General features: G+C 39.9%; 2 protein-coding genes, 1 long non-coding RNA gene and 2 pseudogenes across 3 annotated transcripts; 4 read left to right on the top strand and 1 right to left on the bottom strand.

The window, feature by feature from the left end:
• Positions 1–260: 260 nt before the first annotated feature.
• LOC148918706 (akuammiline synthase 1 pseudogene) lies at positions 261–1,710 on the top strand (annotated as a pseudogene).
• A 13,127-nt stretch (positions 1,711–14,837) lies between these two features.
• On the top strand, positions 14,838–16,201 carry LOC107880761 (akuammiline synthase 1 pseudogene; annotated as a pseudogene).
• A 1,765-nt stretch (positions 16,202–17,966) lies between these two features.
• On the bottom strand, positions 17,967–20,442 carry LOC148918707 (uncharacterized). Its single transcript, XR_016125407.1, has 3 exons — positions 19,698–20,442; positions 18,567–18,794; positions 17,967–18,488 (listed from the first exon to the last, which is right to left on the bottom strand). It is a non-coding gene; the product is annotated as an uncharacterized LOC148918707 (long non-coding RNA).
• Positions 20,443–21,628: 1,186 nt separating this feature from the next.
• LOC103325750 (aspartate--tRNA ligase 1, cytoplasmic-like) lies at positions 21,629–24,259 on the top strand. The gene is made up of 7 exons (XM_089048843.1): positions 21,629–22,296; positions 22,469–22,576; positions 22,708–22,821; positions 22,954–23,446; positions 23,536–23,589; positions 23,728–24,039; positions 24,145–24,259. The coding sequence occupies exons 1-4, from the start codon at positions 22,144–22,146 to the stop codon at positions 23,278–23,280; spliced, it is 702 nt and encodes a 233-aa protein (XP_088904969.1). The 5' UTR covers positions 21,629–22,143; the 3' UTR covers positions 23,281–23,446; positions 23,536–23,589; positions 23,728–24,039; positions 24,145–24,259.
• Positions 23,295–24,485, top strand: LOC148918708 (aspartate--tRNA ligase 2, cytoplasmic-like). The gene is made up of 6 exons (XM_089048683.1): positions 23,295–23,300; positions 23,536–23,589; positions 23,728–23,807; positions 23,972–24,039; positions 24,145–24,259; positions 24,359–24,485. Exons 1-6 carry the CDS (start codon positions 23,295–23,297, stop codon positions 24,483–24,485), a joined length of 450 nt encoding a protein of 149 aa, XP_088904809.1.
• The last annotated feature ends 522 nt before the right edge of the window (positions 24,486–25,007 follow it).

Consider the following 25,007-nt stretch of genomic DNA (forward strand, 5'->3'; position numbering starts at 1 on the left):
GGCTTTCAAAATTGGCTAATTATAAATTGAAGTAGAGTCTTGAAACTATCAACTTGTCAGTTTCTTTATCAGCTTTCTCTCGATGTTTATTGTATGCCGGCCGTTACTGTCTTGTATTCCATCATTATCTAATTATAGAAGATTGTATTTCATACGTTTCTTTAATGCCATATGGCGCCATATAATATATTCGGGCAATTAGCTGAATAAATTACCTGAACTTCACATTGCAAAGGATGTGTAGTTGTGGGGGAATTTCTATGCGTCTTTATATGAAGGGGTCAAGGTTGTGGTGTTTGTTATGAAACTCTAGTGTTGAGCAAGATGGGTTTAGGGATCAAGGTTGAAGTCATTCACAAGGAAACAATTCAACCATCATCTCCAACTCCTCACCACCTTAAAAATTCCAACCTCTCTGTTTTTGATCAGTTTCTTCCAGATATTTATGTCCCAATCCTTCTCTTCTATCCCAACAATAATTGTGAAGAGGTCAATAATTTGGTAGCTGAGAGATCCAAGCTTCTAAAAACATCATTATCTGAGACCCTCACTCATTTCTATCCCTTTGCAGGAAAGTTTCAATATAATGATTCAATATGTTGCAATGACCATGGGGCTGCATTTCTTGAAACCCAAGTCAACTGTCCCATATCGAAGATTTTGGGAAAACCCGATTTCGTGATGCTAAAACAGTTGCTTCCAGCTGATACAGAATCCAGACAAGAAGGCGCAAGCTATCTGGTACAAGTCCAGGCCAACTTCTTTGGCTGTGGTGGAATGGCAATTGGAGTATGCATTTCGCATAAGGTATCTGATGCATCTACAATCAGCAAATTCATTAGTAGCTGGGCTGCAATTTCCTTTGGCTCCAATAGCACTACTCCTTTGGTGCTTCCTGCAGAATTTGGTGTTGCATCTTCTCTCTTCCCACCACTAGATATCCTAAACACACCCCAACCCCCCATGGAGTATGATAAAGAAAACTTGATCACAAGGAGATTTGTGTTTGATGCCTCAAAGATCGCTGCTCTCAAGTCCAAAGTTGCCACTGCCACTGTGCCAAACCCAACTCGTGTTGAAGTTGTGTCAGCGCTCATTTGGAAGTGTGCCTTTGAAGCATCAAGATCAAACCTGGGTTCTGTAAGGCCATCAGAGTGGTTTCAATTTGTGAACATGCGAAAAATATTGGTGCAGCCATCGGCAGAAAACGTAGCGGGGAATGCATTGGCGCTGGTTTCAGCAAAGACTCATGGAAGTAAAGTAGATGGTGATGTTCAAAGCTTGGTTGCTAAACTCAGGAAATGCTTTAAGGAGTTTAAAGTAAAATATGCTAATGATGTCAGTGGGGAAGATGTATGTGAATTCTTCAAAGATTATTGGAAACTCACCGATCAGGATGATGTAGACACCTATACTTGCAGCAGTTGGTGCAGATTTCCTTTCTATGCCGTCAATTTCGGATGGGGAAGGCCATCATGGGTGAGCCAGAGAATGGAATACAGGAATCTGATTGTGTTGATGGATACAAGAGATGGGGATGGCATAGAGGCATGCTTGACTCTCGATGAAGAAGAAATGGCCATATTTGAAGTAGACAAGGAGTTGCTTGAATATGCAGCTTTAAATCCAACTTTAGTTTAGTTTGCTTACTTTAGATGAATATTGCTGTACCTTCGATGATCTCTCAATGTTTGATGCTTGTATTAGTTTGTACCAAAAATAAATTTAAGACGTGTGCTTTCATAAATTACAAAAAGCATGTCATTAGTTTGGTCACTAAATTGTCGGCAGTGAAGAAGAAACCCGACTTAGTCCTTTGCTAAAATATGAAAACTATGAGAGAATATTTGTTTGTGGGAATTTTCTGTGTATTCTTCTCCTTGTAGGAGGTCATATTTATAATACAACGAAACCTGAATGGGCAAGTAAATAATAAATTCCTAAATCTATTTACAGTAGGAAATCAGGAATTAAAGTAAATCAATTACAATTATAATAGGAATTCTTGGTGTGTAAGGAAAGTAAGTCAATATCCACAAGTCACGCCAATAGTCCCCCTCACGTTGGTGTATAGATGTCACCTTTGTCAAAATATCCTCCAATTGATCCTCGGATTTCACAAATGGAAACTGAAACACTTTAGCCTCAAGCTTCTGTTTGATGAAGTGTCGATCCACCTCAACATGTTTAGTATGATCATGCTGAACCGGATTCTATGCAATGGCTATAGCAGCCTTGTTGTCACAAAAGAGATTAATTGTGGATGTAGGTTTATACCCAAGTTCAGTAAGCAACTTTCTTAACCAAAGAAGTTCACAAATCCCTTTAGTCATGCCTATAAACTTGGCTTCTGCACTGAATAAAGCTACTACATTCTGTTTCTTACTCCTCCATGTCACCAAATTACCTCCCACGAATGTGAAGCAACCCGATGTGGATTTTCTATCTGTTACATTACCTGCCCAATCTGCATCTGAATAACCATCAATATTTAGATGACCATGCTTTGAGAACATAAGTCCTTTTCCAGGTGCAGACTTCAAATATCTAAGTATCCGAAGAACTGCATTCATGTGGTCTTTACTTGGAGAGTGCATAAATTGACTGACAACGATCACCGCATAAGCAATGTTTGGTCAAGTATGTGACAAATAGATTAATCTTCCCACTAACCTTTGGTATCTTTCTTTGTTAGTTGGAACTTGATCCGGATATTCTCCAAGATGATGATTCTGAATAATAGGAGTGTCATGAGTTTGCAATTTAGCATTCTTGTAATGCATCAACAAGTCAAGACATATTTCATTTGAGAGAGAAATATGCCTTGCTGAAATCGAGCCACCTCAATTTCCAAGAAATACTTGAGTCCACCTAGATCCTTCATCTCAAACTCTGTAGCCAAATAGTCTTGTAGTTGTGATATTTCATGTTTATCATTCCCAGTAATAATCATATCATCAACATGAATTATTAATGTTGTTACCTTCCCTTTCAATGTTTCAAGAACAGAGTATGATCTGAGTTGCACTGTTTGAAACCATTGTTCTTCATTGCCATGGTGAACCGTCCAAACCATGCACGTGGTGAGTGTTTCAACCCATACAATGCTTTTTGCAACCTACAAATTGTTCCAGTATGAGTAGTATTATATTCATGAGGGATGTCCATGTACACCTCCTCCGTGAGTTCGCCATGTAGAAAAACATTCTTTACATCAAACTGGTGTAGTGGCCAATCCAAATTAGCTGCAAGGAACAATAAGACTCTGACGGTGTTTACTTTGCAAGCTGGAGCAAATGTTTCTTCATAGTCTATACCATAGGTCTGTATACCCTTTTGCCTAAGTCTTGCCTTGTATCGCTCGATAGATCCATCTGCATTGTGTTTATAGTAAACACTCATCTACATCCGATAGTCTTTTTTCCTCGTGGTATAGTCTCCAATGTCCAAGTCTGATTTTTCTCAAGAGCTTTCATCTCCTCTTTTATAGCTTGGACCCACTTAGGATCTTTCAATGCTTCAGAGGTCTTGGTTGGAATATGGATAGCAGACAACTGGTGCACAAAAGCCTTGAGTGGTTTAGACAGCTTCTCAGTGGATACATGATTTGCAATTGGATACTTGAATGTCTTGCCAATATTAGGTGAATAATGGTTTGGTGGCTTCCCACGATTTTGCACGGTGAAAGGTAATTGATATCCAATAGTTTTATCCTCTAAATGGCGGGACGCCCAAATTTCCCGGAACCGAGCGAATCTGTTGAAACACCGATATCACCCGATGTTGAGCCCACTCAAAATTTGTAACCTCCTTTTCAAAAGAGTAGAGCCTGAGACTTTCTGCCAAAATTTGTGAGTCTCCTATAAATTGAACATTCCCCAACTTTCAACTTTCTGCACAAAATTCACATTTTAATATCCGAACGGGCAGCATGCATAAGATAACAACATGCAGTTCACATAAATGGCCTCTGGCCTTCTGATAATCCAAAGCAAACTACCAACCACGCAATCAACATAAAATAACTTTAAGCATCCAACACGCGGGGTTTTAACCTCCTATCACTATCACAAATAGTTTGGGGCCTCAGCCTAAACTGTGCAACAATCCGACAAGGATTTTAAACCTAACTAAATCTAATCCGCTCACTTAGTCCACCGAACAAGCCTCAATTCAACCAAGTTCCCGGACCAACAACGAGGTCCGAACAAATCTCTATATCACGAGGCTAAAGTTTAGCCCTGCTGCACCTAGTAACCAGGCCCTCATGCCCTGCTTGAGGATCAAGCCACACATAGTTCTTTCTCTAAAATCTTTTTCCCTAAAACACAACTCAACAAAACCTCCCCATACGCCGGAACATCCAAAGTCACGTATGGGGCCTGTCTGCGCGGATAAACCTACGATCGTGGGACCTCATCACAATACCACATATCTCCCTTATCGTCGGGGCGCACCGGCCATGTGAGGTGTCAACACGCGGCTACTCCTACAACCGTGTGACCTCAACACAATCACATATCTCCCCTTATACCTCGGCGCGCAGGCCACGTGGAGTCTGTCAACCACGCCGGCTACTCCTACGACACGTCGACCTCAACAGTCACAAATCTCCCTCATAAGTCGGGGCGCACCGGTCCGTGTAGAGTGCATCAACACGCCGGCTACTCCTATGACCGTGTGACCTCACATATTACATATCACCCCTCATACGTCGGGGCGCCCGGCCGCGTATCAACATGCCGGCTACTCCTGCACGTGTGACCTCACATAATATCACATATCACCCCTCATCGTCGGGATGCACCTGACCACGTATGGAGTGCCTTAAACACGCTGGCTACTCCTCGACACGTGCGACCTCACACAATGTCACATATCACCCCTCATCGTCGAGAGCGCACCCGGCCCACGTATGGGGTCTATCAACACACGGCTACTCCTACGACCGTGCGACCTCAACACAATCACATATCACCCCTCATCGTCGGGACATACCGGCCCGCGTATGGAGTCTGTCATCACGCCCGGCTACTCCTCGACCGTGTGACCTCACACAATATCACATATCACCCCTCATCGTCGGGACGCACCCGGCCATATGAGAGTGCATCCACATTCGCGGCTACTCTTACGACCCGTGTGACCTCACAATATCACATATCACCCTTATACGTCGGGGCCTTTACCGCCACGTATGGGGTCTGTCAACCACGCCGACTACTCCTCGACACGTGTGACCTCAACACAATCATATCTCCCTTCATCGTCGGGATGCACCCGGCCATGTATGAGTCTGTCAACATCGGGGAGGTACATAGGGTAGTGCGTATAGCACTCCAAACTGACATTCTATACTCTTTTATACCTTTAAATATACACATAAATATTTATAAATTTCTAATATTGTACCTCAACCCCAATATAGCATTCGATAGTCCCCGAATTTAAATCAATGAATTAATATTCTAATCCCACATAACCAACATACAATCAAGACCCGTCACTACGGTCATTTTAATCTTCCTAGGAAGGTAACACTACCTAGGAAGTCTCACGGTCAATCCCGGGGTCAAACTACCCACCCTAGGTCAAACGGGCCCACGACCTCCAAATTTCGATATGAAAGTTCCTATAGGTTCTACAGGGTCTAGGATACATGTCCTGCAAGTTTGGTCCAGATTGGACCGTCGGATCGCTCACGATCGCGCGATCGGACGATCCTTTGAAACCCTAGCCCTAGGGTTGGCATTTCAGAGTATCCGGGACTCCGTTTCTCGATCCGTAGAATCCTGCACGATTCTACGAATACCTAGATCAACATATATTAAATTGGAGTCAATCCAACGGTCCGAACCTATCGTAGCCGGATAACCCACAATATGCGTAATCCGTTCGGGTTCAAGCGTCAGCAGGTGGAATCCGGAAGAACCGCGCTCATGAAAACCAGAGATCACGCCGGGACCCAAAGCCCTTTTCTCGTTCCACTCGCAGCCACATGCGCGTAGTGGCGTGGGTGTCAAGCGATAACCCATCGCGGAAAAACCCAAAATCATGGCTCAAGACTCCTACCCTAGGTAAAACACCTATTTGGAGTCACTTTTGTTCTTGGGCATACCCCAAAAACTTATCGGAAGTGGCCGGAATCGCTATCTCAAAACCGGTCGAACCCTAACTCAAAAATCAGATAATCTAGGCTCAAAATTAATGAAATCCTACCCATCCATCGGATAGATCATGAGAAATGATAGATTTCCATACTGGATCGGAAAAATGGTGTCGGACGGACAGCCGTGAAGTTTGGTGAAAGGAGCTTTTCTCTTCATTTTCGGTGAAATCTCGGGGTGTGGAGTCTGGTGGGGTAGGAAGAGGGCAGCGGCGGTCATTTGGTACCGGCCTGTCGACTTTGGTGGCGGATGAAGCGAGCGGCCGGCCAAAATATGGCAGTGTGGTGGTATCGTAACAAAGGAGAGAGAGAGGGAGGCGGGAGAGAGAGAGAGAGAAGTCAGTTTTATCAAACCCTTTTCGCAATATTTGGTTATGCCACCAAGGGTATTTTGATCGAATCTCTCTCGTTACAACTCCGATTCAAGTCTACCCGCGTGTCTCTGAACTCATCTCACCATGCTCTACATAGCGATACTACCGAAATTTCCAAATTCCTTCCCGGTCAAAAAGTTAACTTTAAACCTCATAAAATATTCTAGGGGCAAAATGGTCCTTTTATTTGAATAAATTAATATTCCCCAAATTATATAGGACCGAGTCGTTACACTAAATGCACAAGTCTAGTAGGAGTAATTACCTCAAGATATTCTCAGGATTAATTAGTTGGTCTTTGTTGAGTTAGAAGGGGGTCTTCATCTTGTTGTTCTGTATTGTCTATAGGTGTGAGACTCAGATCAGAAATATCTTCACATGGATCAGGTGGGTTAGGTAATTGATCTCTATGAATGGGCGATTGATAAGCTTTTCGGCATAGAGTAATCTCGTGCTCGGACTAGGACGATCGATCATTTACATGCAGAGGAGAATTTCTTCGTTTTCCAAGTTGCTCCAATTCATATAGCGTACCAGCTCTAGTTTATTTTCCTATTTAATTTATTAAGGAAAATATTAAATTACTCTGAGTTAGGGTGATTTTAGTCACTTTCTTATCAGGGAAGATTTTGGGACAGTGAGTGGTGATGGATTTGTGTAGTGTCTTGAGGGCAAGCAGTGGACGGTAGGCACGAACGACTTGAAGTTTTGGCGATCAAAACTTGTTGGTGAAATGATAGTAATTATTTGAAGTAAGTTTGGGGTAAAATCTGAAGTTTTCACATTTACCCCTCACTCTCTCTCCCTCCAGCGTACACCTCTCTCTCTCTCGTTTCTCTCTCCCCACCCTCTCTTTCTCTCTCTTGGTTCTCGATTCGCGCGAAAGGCGGCCACCGTTGAAGTTCCGTTCGACTCCCCTCGGCGCCACGATCACCACGATTATCCGAAGCCAGGAAAGCGAAATCGTGTTATCCGGTGGTTCAAGTCGAATTTTCACGCGGCGTTGTGCGTCGTCTCCCATACGTCAATCGGTGAACGGTGAGGTTTCTTCTCCATTTCTGTACTCTAGCTGATTTTGGGTTAGGATTAGATCGAATTTGAAGTTTGGAATCGAGATTGAAACCTAGGTTTTGTGAGATTTCAATTTGAAATTCCATACTCGTCGAATTGAGCGTTACCGTAGATTAATTGAAAAGATTACTCCATTCTTGAGTAGTATCTAAGATTGGAAGGGTGAGCGTTGGTTTGGAGATTTTCCGTCGCTTGAAATCTCTCTACACCGTATTTGCGGCGCGTGTGGCGGCAGCGTGGGCAAGGTGGGTGAGTTGTTTTTCGTCTGATGAGATCCTTAGGTTGTCCCGAGTCGTAAGTTCGCGGATCTCAATTTGGATATCGTTTGACTATCGAGCAGATTTCGCATATTGTGCGTTATCGGGTTCGATAAGTTCGACCGTTGGATCGTTTCCAAATTGAAGTATGTTGATCTAGGTACTCTTAGAAACCTGTGAATTGCGGATCGTGAATTGGAGCCGGATGTTCGATTCAATAATGTGAAGTTTAGAAATCGCGATCAGTGCGATTGGGAAGCGAATCAATCATGTAGGACCTTAGGATGTTCCTTTGGGCGTAGGCCATGCCAGGGAACTTAGGGATTTAAGTATTTCCTTTCGTGAATTTCCGTTTGGAAATCGTGATGTTAATCAAGGAATTGTATCTTGGAATAGGTACTTCGGTTGATCACTCGCAGTAGGCGGGACCCTCATAGTAGGCGGGCAGCAGGATTACTTGTAAGTGGACTTTGTTTTAAGCATATGCATGGTTTTTAATTATGAAAGTTTTGTGCATATACTTTAAATGATGGTGACTTTGATTTAATAAGTCTTTGGTTGATGGATTTGAATATGTTTATATATCTTGGCTATATATTTTGAGTATAGACTTATATATTTGAGTATGATGATTATGTTGATATGGATTTTGGGATGACTATCTATATTGTCTATGTATAGAGTATGAGAGGTTGTTGTGGTGAGATTGTGGAAAGATAGGAGTTTGATGGATGGTTGTGAGATGTATGAGTATGGTAGGTGAGTACCATTCCCTAGTTACTAGGCTTCCCACACACGTCGTTGGCGGTCCGGTGGGGTGGGAAGGCATGAGATCTGGTCTCACACATGGCGTTAGGTGCTTGGTGTGAGACACTTTCCATACGTGGCCGCTAGGGCGGTGCGATTGCGTATGGGGAGAGTATGTATATTGCTTGAGTATCATCACACACGTCGTTGGCAGTGCCGGTGGGGTGATGATACTGTCTGCGCGCGTAGGACTTGATATGAGATTTGTGAGCTACACGTGTCGTTGGCGATCTGCAGCGTGTGAGCTATGGAGTTCCGTCCCCCGGTTGGACTACTCATCCTCGGACGCGGGTTAGTGTTCGGAAATCCTGCGTACCAGCAACAATCCCCCAGTTGGATTGTCTCCCCGGTACATTAGTATGGAGAGGAGTATATTTTATATTAGAGTCCTATTTATATATATATATATATATTTATATATGGGTATGTACGGGTTGTTGAGAGTTGCATATATTTTGGGAAATGAGTTGTGGGCTTGAGATGTGGAGATGTTTTGGACTTTGGGATTTTGTGTTTGAGTTTTTGGTTTCTGAATTGTGAAACTGCATGCTAGAGCATTATTTTTACATGGTGGGGTTACTATGTTGATTTAAAGTGAAACTTTATTTCATCCACTCACATCTTTCTTTGCGCCCCTGCATGAGTTGCTCCAGAGGCATTCGAGCAAGTCACGAGCTCGAACTTGTAAATGCTTGATAGGGTCTGTATAAATTCTTTCTACTCCCCTGTTTGTTGTAAACAAATTTTGTAGACGCTCTGTTATTGCCCATGTTAGGCTACTACTTGAGGCCGGAGGCCATTTTGTGTTGGATTGTAGTTTGTAAAAGCATGCGCAGTTGGGTTGTCTATTGATGTAAATTATTGCAGGTTGTTTATTGTTGGTTTGGGCATTTTACAGGGGAGACTCTGCCAAAATTTTGGTAGGATGTCTCGGACTTTTAGTAAATGGGCCCGCATCGATGTGATGTCGGCACCAAGACTGTCATCGCTCTTCATCCCCTTGAATGCGGTTGATCAGTGAATCTGCGGTGACAATAGCATCATCGGTGATGGCGAGAACATGAGCGCCAATCAAAAGTGCTCGGGCGGTTTCAAGAAGATGTCAAGGACAAGTCGTCTCATAGATAATTCCATGTTGTTTAAAGTAAGTCTGAAAGTCATGATTGACAAATTCTCCACCATTGTCCGAGCGAAGATTCTAGATTTGAGCATTAAACTGAGTTTTCATCTGTTTGTGGAAGGACTGAAAATGGGAAAACACTTCGTTTTTATTCTTTAGCAAATAAAGCCATGTCATTCGTGTACAATCATCTATGAATGTGAAAAACAATCAAACACCAGAAGGAGTAGTGATAGGGGAAGGTCCCCAGACATCAGAGTGAATTAACGTAAATGGAGTAGTACACTTGTTCGTATTCAACGGTTAGAGCACACGGTGACTCTTGGCCAAAATACAAGTATCACATGTGAAGTCAGTCCTTGAAACCTGAGAATAAATCGAGTATAAGATGCTTTATATAACTAAAAGACGGATGTCCCAATCGATGGTGCCACAACCATATTTGTTTTTGTTTGCTATCAAAGGGATGCGTCACACTGTTAGCCACATCGGGATTGAAGTCATCGACATAATATAGCCCCTCTCTCTTAGTACCACGACCAAAATTCTCCTTAGTGTGAATATCCTGAAGCAAACAAAAACTCGGGTAAATGAGTACACAACAATTCAATTGTTTAGTAAGCTAACTAACTGACAACAATTTAGTGGGTAAAGATGGAACAAGTAAAGTATTAGATAATGTGAGAGAGGATGAGAGTGCAGATGCAGCCCCGTCACAGGATAAGTAACGCCATTGGCATTTGCAATACAGGTTCATCAAGGTTGTGTAGTATTCAGAAAATCATCAGGATCAAACGTCATATGATCAGTTGCACCAGAATCAATTATCCAGCTTTTGGAATCAATCTTATCGGAAGTATGGAATCTATAACCAGTACCATTACTGGTCATATTGCAGTGTCTTCGCTCTTTAAAAGTAGCTCACCAATCGGGGTAGCCATGCAATTTAAAACAAGTTTCAAGAGTGTGTCTCGGATCAGCATAATATGCGCAATCTGGTCCATGTCGAGTCATTAGTCGAGAAGTCATAATCTATGCGCGGAAGATGCATAGGATCTGAGTTGAGTAGGAATTGGATCGGGATCAGCACGAGTCGAGTCGAAATCGGGTGGGGTCCTGAATCGGAGACAAAGGTTAGGGTCATCATCGGAGTAGGGTTCGGGTCGCCTTCGTGAGTCGAGGTCGGGTCGTCATCATCATAGTCCGGTCGGGTTCGTAGAGTCGTCAAAATAGGATCCCGATTCCGGATCGGGTTGGTCATCAAAATAGGATCCTGATTCAGATCGGATTGAGCCAAAGTGCGCCCGATCATAGGATTTGAGCCATATGGGCACTCAACTTAGCTTATGGTTGGTTGAGAAGGAGAGAAGGAGGTGGTGCTACCTTTGAAAATCATCAACCTCCATAACGGCGGTGGGGGTTTGAAACTAAAGTCAGCAATTCCAAAATTGCCGCTCTGATACCATGCTAAAATATGAAAACTATGAGAGAATATTTGTTTGTGGGAATTTTCTGTGTATTCTGCTCCTTGTAGAAGGTCATATTTATAATACAACGAAACCTGAATGGGCAAGTAAATAATAAATTCCTAAATCTATTTGTAACACCCCGACTCCAATTTATTCCTATTTTAATTAAATTAAGTGAATTATGAATTTACCCTTGGATTAAGGGTAATTTTAGTCATTTTCTTATCCAGAAAGATTTTGGACCACGAGTGGTTTGGTTGCGTAGGTGGTACTGAGACGAATCTGTAGACATGCGGTAAGCTTGAATTGGAGTTGTAATGAAGTTTTGGCAAGCAAATTAAGTTCGATGGCGGAACCGTAATTATTTCAAAAAGTTTGGTAAAAATCAGATTTTTCACTTTTACTCCACACACACACACGTACTCTCTCTCTCCCGATTTTCCCTCTCTGCGTAAACCCTTCCCCATGTTTCTTTACTTCACCGAACCGGAAAACCCCTCACACCGCCACGTCCGCCACCTCAAACCTCGAGAACGGTCCGTTCGACTCGCCGTGAAGTCCCGATCAAGCCCCACCCTAATTTCCTTGGAAAGCTCAGAGAATCGCCGATGGTATCGATCGCTTCAACCGAAGTTTCCGATCGTTGCGCCGCTGCTCCACCGGGCCCATTTCGTAAAATTGATGGGTTTTCTTCCTCTTTTACGTGTTCTAGCCGATTCGCTTAGGATTGGAACGATTTTGAAGTTTGGAAGTTGATTTTGGAAGCTAGGTTTTGGCCGGTTTTAATTTGAAATTCGCCAGTTCCCGCAAATTGGACCTTGTGGTAGTTGGAAAAGATGCTCCATTCGTCGACCAGATTGGAATGGTGGCTTGTGATTTGGAGATTTTCCGTCACCGGTAAATTTCTACACACTCCACGCACTGCCGGCGCGTGTGGCGGCGCGTAGGCAAGGGTAGTGGAGCTGCATTTTATCCTGATGAGATCCTTAGGTTGTCATGAGTGCGTAGGATTTTATGGATCTCAATTCGGATGTCGTTTGACTATCGAACGGATTTTCGCATAGTGTGCGTTATCCAGGTTCGATAGGTTCTAACGGTTGGATCATTTCCAAATTGAAGTATGTTGATCTAGGTACTCTTAGAATCCTATAGGAATTCGCGGATCGTGAATCGGAGCCCGGATGTTCCGATTCAATAATTCAAAGTTTGGGGATTAGCGATAACGTCGTACGATTGGGCGATTCCCAAACCTGTAATCAACCTTAGGATATCCATTGGGACGATACGCACCGGGAACTTGGGGATTGAAGTATTCTCTTTTGTGAATTTCCATTTTGAAGTGCATTATATTAATCAAGGGTTCGTATCTCAAAATAGGTATTTCGGTTGATCATACGCGAAGCAGTGACCTTCTGGCCAATAGGGCAGCTTGGGATTACCTGTGAGTGAACTTTGTTTTCAAGCATTCGCATGATTTTATTGATAAAAGATTTGTGCATATGTTTTTAAATGGTAAATGTGATTTATTAAGTATTTGGTTGATGGATTTGGATATTCATATACGTATTGGCAATATATTTTGGGTATGGCTATATTTGAGTATTATGGATATGTTTATATGAATTTTGGGATATCTGTCTATATTGCCTATGTATAGAGTACGAGGAGTTGTTGTTTTGAGATTGTGGAAAGATATGAGTTTGAGGGATGGTTGTGAGATGTATGAGTATGTTAGGTGAGTACCATTCCCTGGTTGCTAAAGGCTTCCCACACACGTCGTTAGCGATGCCGGTGGGGTGGGAAGGCCATGAGATTGTGGGTCTCACACATGTCGTTGGCAATGCTGGTGTGTGAGACACTTCCCATCACGTAATCGTTATGTGGCGTATGGGAAGAGTATGTATATTGCTTAGTATTATCACACATATCCTTGGCAAGTTCGGGTGATGATAATCCATGCATAGGACTTGTTATGAGATATGTGAGCTACACGTGCCGCTGGGCACGCGTGTGAGCTATGGAGTCCGTCCCGCTGGACTACTCATCCGGACGCAGGTTAGTACCTGAAATCCTGCATCAGCCAAACAATCAGTTATATTGTTTCCGGTACATTAGTATGGAGAGAAGTATATGTTATATTATAGTTATATATTTATATATATATGGGTTGGTGAGAGTTGCATATCTTTGGGAATGGAGTTGTGGTTTGAGATTTTGAGATTTATCGGACTTTGAGATTATATGTTTTGCGTATTTGGTTTATGGATTGTGAAACTGCATGCTTGAGCATTATTTTTACACAGTGGGGTTATTATGTTGTTTTAAATGCAAACTTTATTTTTGTCCACTCACATATTTCTTTTCGCCTGCATAGAGTTGCTCTTGAAGCGTTCAAGCAGAGTACGAGCTCAAAACATTCCATCCTGTAGATAGGACTTGTGTAAATTCCTTCTACTCAACTGTCTGTTGTAAACTAATTCTATTAGATGCTCTATCGCCCATGTTAGGTTGTTACTTGAGGCCGGAGGCCACTTTAGTTTGAATTGTTGTATGTTGAAAGCATGCTGTGCAGTTGGGATTTATATGATGTAAATTATGCAGGTTGAATGTTGTTGGGTTTGAGCATTTTACAGGAGACTCTGCAAAATTTTGGTAGGATGTCTCGGGTTTTAGTAAGTGGGCCCAGATCGGGAGATGTTGGCACCAAAGACGGAGTCCGCCTGTTTGGGGGAAATTCCAGGGCTGGTCCTGTCATATTTATAGTAGGAAATCATGAATTAAAGTAAATCAATTACAATTGTAATAGGAATTCTTGGTGTGTAAGGAAAGTAAGTCAATATTCACAAGTCACGCCAACAAATCACTATTGGTACAACCTATAATTTCAGGGCTCATTTGCCAGTGCTTCTTCAAGAGTCCTTTTTTAGAGCTTATGAGCCGGAGTGCTTACTTTAGAAGCAATCCCAAATGAGCCTTGAAATTATATTTCTTGTCTTGTATTGTTATTATTGTTATTATTACTGATAAAAAATTAGAATCTTTTGTTCTGAAATGAGCTTTGAAATTTTCAATTGGCCTGGTTATTTCAAAATGGGATCATAATCAATCTAGAGGGCTTGTTTAATTATTAGCAATAGCACGTTACTTTATTATTATTATATTATTATTAAATATATGCATCCCTCCTACTCGTTCAACTGAAGAAATCTAAGTACAAGGCATTATCTGCCCATTAATCCAATCTACTGTACACGTTAGCATGACTTGGATCATGAATGTTTAATGGTTTTCAAAGTTGATATATGCACAGAACACAGAGGATTCAATTTGATGTGTTTCTTAAGTTAATGTCATCTTTGTAGCATATGGCATATATGATAAACTAAAAATACACAAGTGTGGAACTCAAGTTGCAACGTTGAGGATATGGATTATATGTTTCTTTATTGTCCCATATGTATGTATCATGTGGGGCATATAATAAACTACTTCAGTTTCACATTGCATCGGGGAATCTTGTAATGTGTCTTTATATATGGAGGTGATGGTGATTGTTATGAAACACAAGTGTGGAGCAAGATGGGTTTAGGGATTAGGGTTGAAGTACTTCACAAGGAAAAAATTCCACCTTCCTCTCCAACTCCCCAACACCTCAAAACTACAAACCTCTCTGTCTTTGATCAGCTTATTCCAGATGTTTATGTCCCAATACTTCTCTTCTATCCCAACAATACTAATAGTGACCATGATATTGATGAAATATGTGAGCTTCTAAAAACATCATTATTTGAAACCCTCACTCACTTCTATCCCTTTGCAGGAAAGTACCAATGCAATGATTCAATCCGTTGCAATGACCACGGGGCTGCATTTCTTGAGGCCCAAGTCAACTGGCCCATGTCAAAGATTTTGGAGAAACCAGATTTTGGGATGCTAAAACAATTGCTTCCAGCTGATATGGGATCCAGACTAGCAGACCCAAGCTATCTTGTACAAGTCCAGGCCAACTTCTTCGAATGTGGTGGAATGGCAATCGGAGTCTGCATTAGTCATAAGGTTGCTGATGCGTCTACGATCAGCAAATTCATTACTAGCTGGGCTGCAGCTTCCCTGGGCTCAGTCAGTACTACTGATCAAGTAGTAATTCCTGCAGCAGATTTTGGTGCTGCAGCTTCTCTTCTCCCACCACTAGGTTTTCTCAACTCACCTCTACCCACAGTGGAATTTGCTAAAGAAAAGTGGACAACAAGAAGAATTGTGTTTGATGCCTCAAAGATTGCTGCTCTCAAGTGTAAAGCTGCCACTGCCATCCTGCCAAAGCCTACACGTGTTGAAGTATTGTCCGCGCTCATTTGGAAGTGTGCCACTGAATCATCACGATCCAAATTGGGTTCTATAAGGCCATCAGCGTGGCTTCCATTCGTGAACATGCGGAAAGTATTGGTGCAGCCCTTAGCAGAAAAATTTGAGGGGAATTTTTTCGGCGTCTTCGCAGCAAAAACCGAAGTAAGTGAAGATGATAATGATGAAGATGTTCAAAGGTTGGCTGCTAAACTCAGAAAAGGCATTGAGGAGTTTAAAGTGAGATATTCTAATGGTGTTAGCGGGGATGATCCATGTGAATTCTTCCAAGAGTTTGGGAGCCTCATGGATGGGAGTGATGGGGACGCCTACAGTTGCAGCAGTTGGTGCAGGTTTCCTTTCTACACAGTCGATTTCGGATGGGGAAAGCCATTGTGGGTGACTCAGTGTATGGAATTCAAGAATATGATTGTGTTGACAGATACAAGAGATGGGGATGGCGTAGAAGCGTCCTTGACTTTGAATGAAGAAGTCATGGCTATATTTGAAAGCAATAAGGAACTGCTTGCATATGCTTCTCTGAATCCGTCTGTCATTTAATTAGTACCAAAAAGGAAAATTAAATAACAAAAGGCCTCCTCTTGTGATTCTTAGATGAACATTATTGCTGGAGCCTTGATGATCTTTTCATTGTTTTCGTATTTGTTCACTTAAGTTTGTACGAAAAATAAAATTTAAATTCGGGTGCTTTCAATACATTGTTCTTTCTTTTCCTTTGTTGGTATAGTCAGTCTCAATCCTATCCAGGACAAAAAGAAAGCCTGGATACTATAAAACAGAAGACTTGGGATATAATTACAATTTAATATATGCCAACTCCTTAGCGTATAGTTCTCTCCTTGATAGAAAAAAAGGTATGAAAAGAAGGGGTTTTTAGTTTCCTAATTTATTTGGGTTAGGTTTTTAGTTTCCTAGTTTATTTGAGTTAGGATTTTTGTCTAATGCTACTTCATACTCATCCAGTTTAATGGTTTGACTGTCCGAAGTATGAAATTTTTTGGTGCAATTTTAAAGAAAACAAAGAGTTACGATTTCATCCAAATTGAATACGCCCATGTTTTTAAAAAATTTTAATTTCCTAATTTATTTGGGTTAGGTTTTTAGTTTCTTAATTTATTTGGGTTAGGTTTTTAGTTTCCTAATTTATTTGGGTTAGGTTTTTAGTTTCCTAATTTATTTGAGTTAGGACTTTTGCTTTTTGAGGTAGGATTTTTGCTTCAGCCATCTCATTCGTAAACCCAGTCTCCGGTTCATGCTTTTCTTCTCTCCCTCCTCATTCGTAAACCCACAGTATCCCATTCATATTTGCCTCTGGTTCATGCTTGCGATTCACCAACTGTTATCCAGGTGAGGCTTTGCACTCCTACTACAAAAAAAATCAACAATGGTTACCATTTTATTGGTGACTGTTGACATCTTTAGTCACCTTTTTTAGTGAGTAAAAGTAATAATCATCATATAGTTACAATTGTGGGCTTCATTACATATGAAGATGTTACTAAAGGCTATTGTCACCGATATAACAACATTCGTGACATTGTGGAAATTGACTCTTAACAGCATGTGGGGCCCATTATCTTTCCAATCAACTTTAATTTACAATATTTTATTACTTATTTGACTATCCAATCAACTTCATATTACGTATTTGATTGCTAATAATATTTAAGTACAATGGGGCCCATCAAATTCAACAAATTGACAATACATTTTTGTTACTTAAATCTATATCTGTGTATTAGAATTATTAAAAAAAAATAACAATTTCTATTTGTACATCAATTTTTAATAATTAATTAATAAAATTATTGTTTTTATTAATGTATGGTGTTTATTGTAATTTCATTAAAATTCAATAAACAATTTAATAAAGATATTGACTTTCATTGCAATTTCCTCTAGTACAGTAAACATTTCACAAACATATTAACTTTGATTTCATAATTTTCATTACAATTTACACATATGGAGGATTAAACCTCCCAAAATATTAAGTCACTAGTAACTAAATATACAATCATTTGGGATCTACTTTCAAAATAACTAATTTCAACCCACTTGAGCTTGGTCTTCAACAAGGAAATGGCATACCCTAGTACCAATGAAGCAATTATGATCAAAATACCAAACTAACATGTATTTTGGTATTATGAATTTCATAATACCAAAACACATATATATTGATAAGCATGATGTTAACAAAATGCATACTGGTACTGCATGGTCCACATACCATAATTTGGAACCATATTTTTCAAACTTTGAAGGGCCTACATTCCTGCATGAAGTAATCACAAAGAATATATATATATATATATATATGTTAACTATGCATTCTATTACATGGATGCCTTTGTAACAAACAGCACAAGACAACAGATCCTAAAATACAATCAAATTCAGCCTCACCATAGCTTTTGCAGCTGTCTCATTCACAGGTGTTCCATTCTTTCTTAGGTGGCATAGTTCAAACATTTTGCATCTGTCAGGGGAGACACCCCTGTGATTCACCTTCTAAAATCCACCATGCAGTTCACATATCAAATATTATTTTAAATCATAGCATGAGTACCTAAAAGAAGTTTTTCTTAAACCATCCACAAAATCACTTGCTCGTGGCCCATTAATTAAAAAATTGAAAGTATATACCAGCTGTTCTATGTTTTTATCATTTATATACTATCAAAACATTATGAGAACTTGCATAAGCAGACATACAATATGATAACATGCTCCACATTAATTGACTAGAAAAACTGTGACACTTACATATTGATTCCTCACTTGAGCATATGATTTTGTCCTTGTTGTGTGGTGCATCCTGCGCTTCGCACGATTACATTTATTTGTGATCGATCATTTCTGTATGAATATTTTATACAGCGTCAAACAATTGACCATTTTAAAAAACAAAAACCAAAGACATATTTCATGTTTTACCTGCGCTGGACTAGTCTCCCAATATTGCACCAATAACCTCCATTGTTCTTTGCTAACCCCGTCATCAATGCAATTCCATCGCTCCTCTGAATTCAAAAAAGGATCATACCAATTCTTTTTTAGATTGGCCTTGTGTTTCTTCCAAAGATGATTGAGTTTCTGCTCAGCCATAGCCCGTATTTTGGGTGCCTTCTTTCTCGTTTCCGGATCAGACCAATCAATTGTCCTCTACATTCATATTCAACTATATACATTAACATTTTAGTGGTTTGACATGTATAAGTTAATCAGAGTATTCAACTGAAACACGAAGACCAACAGCGCTGACAATTCACTACTCTTAAAGTGCAAGAAACCTTTTAACTTCCATTGAAATGTTACATTCCTGTTCTCATTGCTTATTATACTTTTGCGTCACCTGTTACTTCCTGTTGGTTTTAACCTTATTAATACACATAAATGTATTGCTGCTATGTGATGTAAGTCCAATATGCATGGTGATGACCCTTACATAAAAAGAACATATGACCAGATTATCAAAACAAGTAAAAACGAAACATACTAATCTAAAATGGAATACCAGATTCATAAAAGCATTGACTAAAGGGCAATCTATAACCTAGTGGCTAACCACGACCCTATACGTTACATATCATGATTGGTAGAGCTCAAGATAATTGAGGTTATTGAGTTGTATTCATCTGTAGAATGCATACAAGATGCCTATAATGCCTATGAGAATACATTATAAGAATGAATCGTATAGAAGATATGAAGTAGTGGCAGATCCATACAAGATATAAGAATGAATCATATACAAGCTATGAATTATATATAGATGAACATGTCGTGGATTATAATGAACAAGGCAGCAGAAGCTGGAAGCTGCTTTGATTCGTTTTAGTCAGGGCTTTCCATAAAAAAGTGGTGGCCGTGCTTGCCCAGCCACTCAACCAATCAATGGGTCAAGATACCAACTGAAATGGTGTTTTCCATCATCCCAGGGGTCAACGTGGCCCCTGATAAAAAGCCTTTACATATTAACACATGTGATACAAACAGATAATACCAGTAGAATATTGTGTACACAAAATTATTTATAAACAAATCCAACTCACAAAATGCTTTTACCTTGATTAGTTTCCATGCATCGCCTAATGTCGTTCCATGTTCAAAACGTTTCCAATCTTGTACGTCAATTGGAAACAAACCTTGGTCCACAACCATTAGTCCTTTGCATGCCACGACATGTGATCGGCTGTATACCTTGACAAATATAAGCGCTGCAAGTTAGTGGAAAGTATCTAAGCACTTTAGCCGGGACTTTTCTGGTATCACCATTCTCCTCCACATCTTGTTTTTGGTACCTACTTTGCCCACAATGCTTACAAGAATCATCAAGTATAAATTCTTTCCAGTATAGCATACAATCATTCAGACACGCATCAATTTTTTGTTATGTCAAACCAAGATCCTTAATTAACTGCTTTACATCGTAGAAGCTGTTCGATAATGTCTCCCCATCTGGAAGAATACTTTTCACCAACTTTAACATGATATCCATTCCCTTATCAGTCGAACCTGACAAGCATTTGGCTTGGTACAGTTTAACAAGAAACTCTAACTTCTTCATCTTCGTTGAACCAGGGTACAAGTGTGTGTTTGCATCATTGACTAAGTCGAAGAACTTTTCTGCATACTCGGCTCGCACATTAGTAGTTGACCCTTTGTATCAACATGGCAATCATTCGCAAAGCTATCGCTCCCAAAAACATCATACAAGACATTGTGGATTTCATTAACTGTGGGTTCACACAATTGTTGTTCTTCTACCTCCTCCATGAAGGTAGGGTCAGGTAAATGTTCACCATGAAAAACCTAGACTTGATCTTCATAATGTGGATCCATCCCTTCATATAATAAGTGTGCCCAAACAAGATTTGGTTCACGCCAAAACCGATTATAACACTTCTTGCAAGGACATTTGAGCATCCCATCGTGAGATGCAACAAGCAATGAATCATCAATAAATTGTTGCAGACACATCTTATATTCTTCACCTGCCCTCTCTAATTTAACCCAAGATTTATCCATAACAACTGGAAACAATCACAAGATAAAAATTTAATCAAGGCAACCCCATCAGGCAAAAAGTTCATAAATGCAAATTTAATCAAGGCAACCCCACATGGTCAAATACCAATATTAAACAGATAGTATCAAATTTATCAAGAAGGCAAGGAGGACTCAAATTTGATGATGTAAATATTAACCATTTAAGATCCAAATAATACATGAAAATCAAATTAAGAATCTACAAGCCCTAAAAAGTAAGGATTAAGATTTTATGATTGATAAAACAACATACAAAAATAAGGAGGTAGAACCTCGGATCGGGGATAGAGGCGCCTTTAGAAATTCAACCGCCGCTCTGGAGTAGGAGTAAGAAGACAGTCCTGGAAGAAACCACTTGGCCAGGCAAGAACAAACTGTGTTCTTCAAGAGCGTTGGCAATGGAGCTGCCGCTGGGAATGGATTTGATCTCAAATAATCGCAGGGAAGGATGGATGCGAGAAGAAGTTGTATTCTTTATTACCAATTAGAAGCAACTGTGAATTGTAATTTTATTGGAGTGTTTTTCTGTTTTGCTGGAAGTATTGGAAAGTTAATTTAAATTGTAATAAATTGTTTTCTTTGAATCTGGATAAATTTGCAATACTTTATTGGTTAACCATTGTAATATTTAATTGTTTTTGTATACGTATTTCTTTTTTGCTGTGTTCTATACATATTTAATTGGATTACTACTCTCAAGGAAGATTATTCTCAAATATTATATTCAACAAATTACTGTTCATGTGTCAGTTGGTTTACATTTATTATAATTAAATCAATACTCACCAATTCTTTAAAGTGTGAGGTAATTAGTCACAAATAATGATGACTAGTAACCAAAGTCATTGACCACCCACTCAAATGTCACCAAAACTATTTTGTTGCTATAAAAAGGTGACTAATGCTTTCATTTTTTGTAGTGTCTCTGGTTCATGTATTTATTTTTGTCTGCAGCAGAGCCCATCACTTGACATAAGATTTTTGTTTTTGTTTTCAATGATTTTTTTGGATTATGTTAAGTGCTTTGTTGCTGTTTTTTCTTGGATTCAAGTATTTCAATGGTTTATTTTTTTATTTTTTTACTTTTTATAATTACGTTAATTGTGATGCTTGCAGTTTTTAGGGTTTAAATATCAAATATGGAACAAACTCCGATCAACGAAGACTCACCCTCCGTCAGCAAAAAGGCCGCCATGAAGCAAGAGAAGCTTCGCCAGCGCCTAGAGAAACAAGCCCTGGCCGCCGCATCTCGCTCTCTTGCCGTTGACGACGAGCTGGACCAGCTCGCAGCCAACTACGGAGAGTTTCCGCTACAATTGAAGACAGTGGAGAACGTCAGCCGACGGACCCAGGTTGCCGCTCTGACCAACGCATTAGAGAACTGCTCGGTGCGGATTCGAGGCAAAGTTCATATGATCCGAGTCGTTGGGAAGAACATGGCGTTTGTGGTCGTCAGAGAGAGATGGTTCACCGTACAGGTGTGGTGACGGTCCAGCCTGATACTGTGAGCCGCCAGATGGTTAAGTACGTTGCTGGTTTGAGCCGCGAATCGGTTATTGATGTTGAAGGTCTCGTGTCTGTTCCTAGTGTTGAGATAAAAGGCACCACACAGCAGGTATATTTTTTTTTATAATTGTAATTATACTCCCTTTTTTTTTTCTTCCTTAAGTTGTCACTTAAATTATAAAAAAGAAGGGTTTTGAGCCCAATTTTTTGAACGAGCAGTATTTAAGGAATGCTGATCCGTTTGAAAGAGGTTAGTAATTTGAACTATTGGTTTTAATTAGGTGGAGGTTCAAGTGAGGAAATTGTATTGTGTGAGTAGGGCTCCTGTGCTATCTTTTAACATTGAGGATGCTGCTCGAAGTGATGCTGAAATCGAAAAAGCTTTGCAGGTACAATGACCATTTAAGAGAGTAAGATGAGAGGTTTTTTATGAATTGGATTCTTGAAATTTTTTATCAAGTATTTGGTTCGTTTTGTTTTTAATTTTGTGTATTTATTGCATCGTTTGGTGTGTTCTTAGGCTGGAGAAAAACTTGTCCGTGTTAATCAGGACACCCGCTTGAATAATAGAGTTCTTGACTTGCGGACACAGGCAAATCAGGGGATATTCAGCATCCAGAGTGAAGTTGGAAATGTAAGTTTTGTTTGTACCATTTGCAGATATATGCTTTGTGTTTATTAATTGTGTTTGTTTCTCTTCGTAACGTTGAAGAATGTTTGTTGTTACAGTTTAGTTCTGTATGTAATTGGTTGTCTTATTGTGTAGATCTTTAGGGGTTTCTTGTTATCTGAAGGCTTTCGTGAAATCCACACGCCAAAACTGAATGCGGGTTCAAGTGAAGGTGGTGCTGCTGTGTTTGCACTCGACTACAAGGGTCAACCTGCCTGCCTAGCCCAATCACCCCAGCTTCACAAACAGATGGCCATCTGTGCTGAATTTCGCGGGGTTTTTGAGATTGGTCCTGTTTATAGAGGCGAGGACTCAAATACCCATAGGCATTTGTGTGAATTTACTGGTCTTGATGTTGAAATGGAGATCGACTTGCACTATTCTGAGGTAGAATTTGAATGTCAAAGGTCTTCTTATCCCTAGCAGCCAACATGATCATGGATGTGAGTTATTGAGCAGTTAAATGCTTGTTTTTACAAGTGAGGGATATTGTTGCCCGTTTATTTGTTACAATATTTGGCACTTTGAACAAAACTTGTCAGAAGGAGCTTGAAGCAGTAGGAGGCAATATCCCTTCAAACCATTGAAGGTAATAATCCTTTTTTTTTTTTTTTTTGGACTTGATATTTGTAATGTTGCCTATTTGATTCTGATTATTGACATTTCATAAATTTGCAGTATTTGCCGGAAACTCTACGACTTACGTTTGAAGAAGGTGTTCAAATGCTTAAGGTCAGGAATATTATGTTTATTTACTTACATATATGTTTTTTTTTTTTTTTTCATGCATGGAATGCTAAACATGCACAACGACCTGCTTTCAGTTTCAGAATTTTCTCTTTTTATTTTAAGTTTGACCTCCTTGTACAGGATGCTGGCGTTGAAGTGGATCCTATGGGGGACCTTAACACTAAGGCTGAGAGAAAACTAGGGCAACTAGTTCTGGGGAAGTAATTTTTTATTTGCTTGCTCTATATCTTCATAAGTATATGTTTTAATTTGTTCTTGCTTAATTTAAATTCTGTTGTTATTATAAATGTTTGTACTGGATTTTACTTGATCATTGGTACGGCACTGAGTTTAACATACTGCACCGGTATCCTTTGGCTGTTAGGCCATTCTATACGATGCCTTGCCACGATAATCCTGCCTACAGTAATTCATTTGATGTTTTTATTCGAGGTAAATCATCAATGGTTGTATCAGCATCGTTGTTACATTTATATCCTGAATGATTTTGGATTTATATATCAATGAAAATCTAATTATCTATTTTCCATCCATTAGGTGAGGAGATAATTTCTGGCGCCCAGCGTGAGCACAGACCAGAGTTACTTGAGAAAAGAGCACAAGCATGTGGGATTGAATTGAAAACAATTTCAACATATATAGATGCTATTAGGTATTGTTAATTTTTTCTTCCCTAGTTATTGTTGTTATATTGTTTAGCATGAGTTTCTTCTGCTCGGGCTCTTGTTAACCCTTGTGATGGCTCTTACAGAAATGGTGTAACTCTGCACGGTGGGTTCGGGGCAGGGCTGGAGCGTGCTGTCATGCTTTTCCTTGGTTTGGACAACATTCGCAAAACTTCTCTGTTCCCTCGCGATCCACGTAGGCTTGCCCCCTAGTATATTCAAGCGGCATGTTTTTTGAAATTTTGGCAGAATTTGATCTTTAGAGTCTTTAGGTAATATACGATTTGAAGTGAATGGATGGATGGGTTAGAAGAAATCTGTTATATATCTATATGGGAAGTAGATTGTAGATGGAATCCTCATTTCTAGACCATTTTGATTTAGTTTCAAGGCTAAAGATGCTCCAAAACCTAACAATGTATAGATTTCATATCAAACGAGCTATCCACATTTTGAAGTCATTCCAAATGGACAGCGAGTATTTTCCAATTTGTTCATTGCTACTGCAAGCATGATAAAAGTTGTGGTTTGAATCTTGCTACAAATGTTTGAGAGAGGGATATTTAAGGATTATGTGGCTTAACTGTTGGTGCACCACTTGGGTTCTTGTAAAATGAAAGCTTCTCAGTTTTGGTGCAACTATTTCTAGTTACTTTAATTGCCTTCAATGATTCAGCAGAAATGGTCTCCAAGCAAGAGAGGTTTCCTTGATGGGTTCCTGAATACTTTGTGACA

This window comes from Prunus mume, linkage group LG3 (genome assembly GCF_029339155.1).
Source record: "Prunus mume cultivar Tortuosa linkage group LG3, ASM2933915v1, whole genome shotgun sequence".
Taxonomy (NCBI): Eukaryota; Viridiplantae; Streptophyta; class Magnoliopsida; order Rosales; family Rosaceae; genus Prunus; species Prunus mume.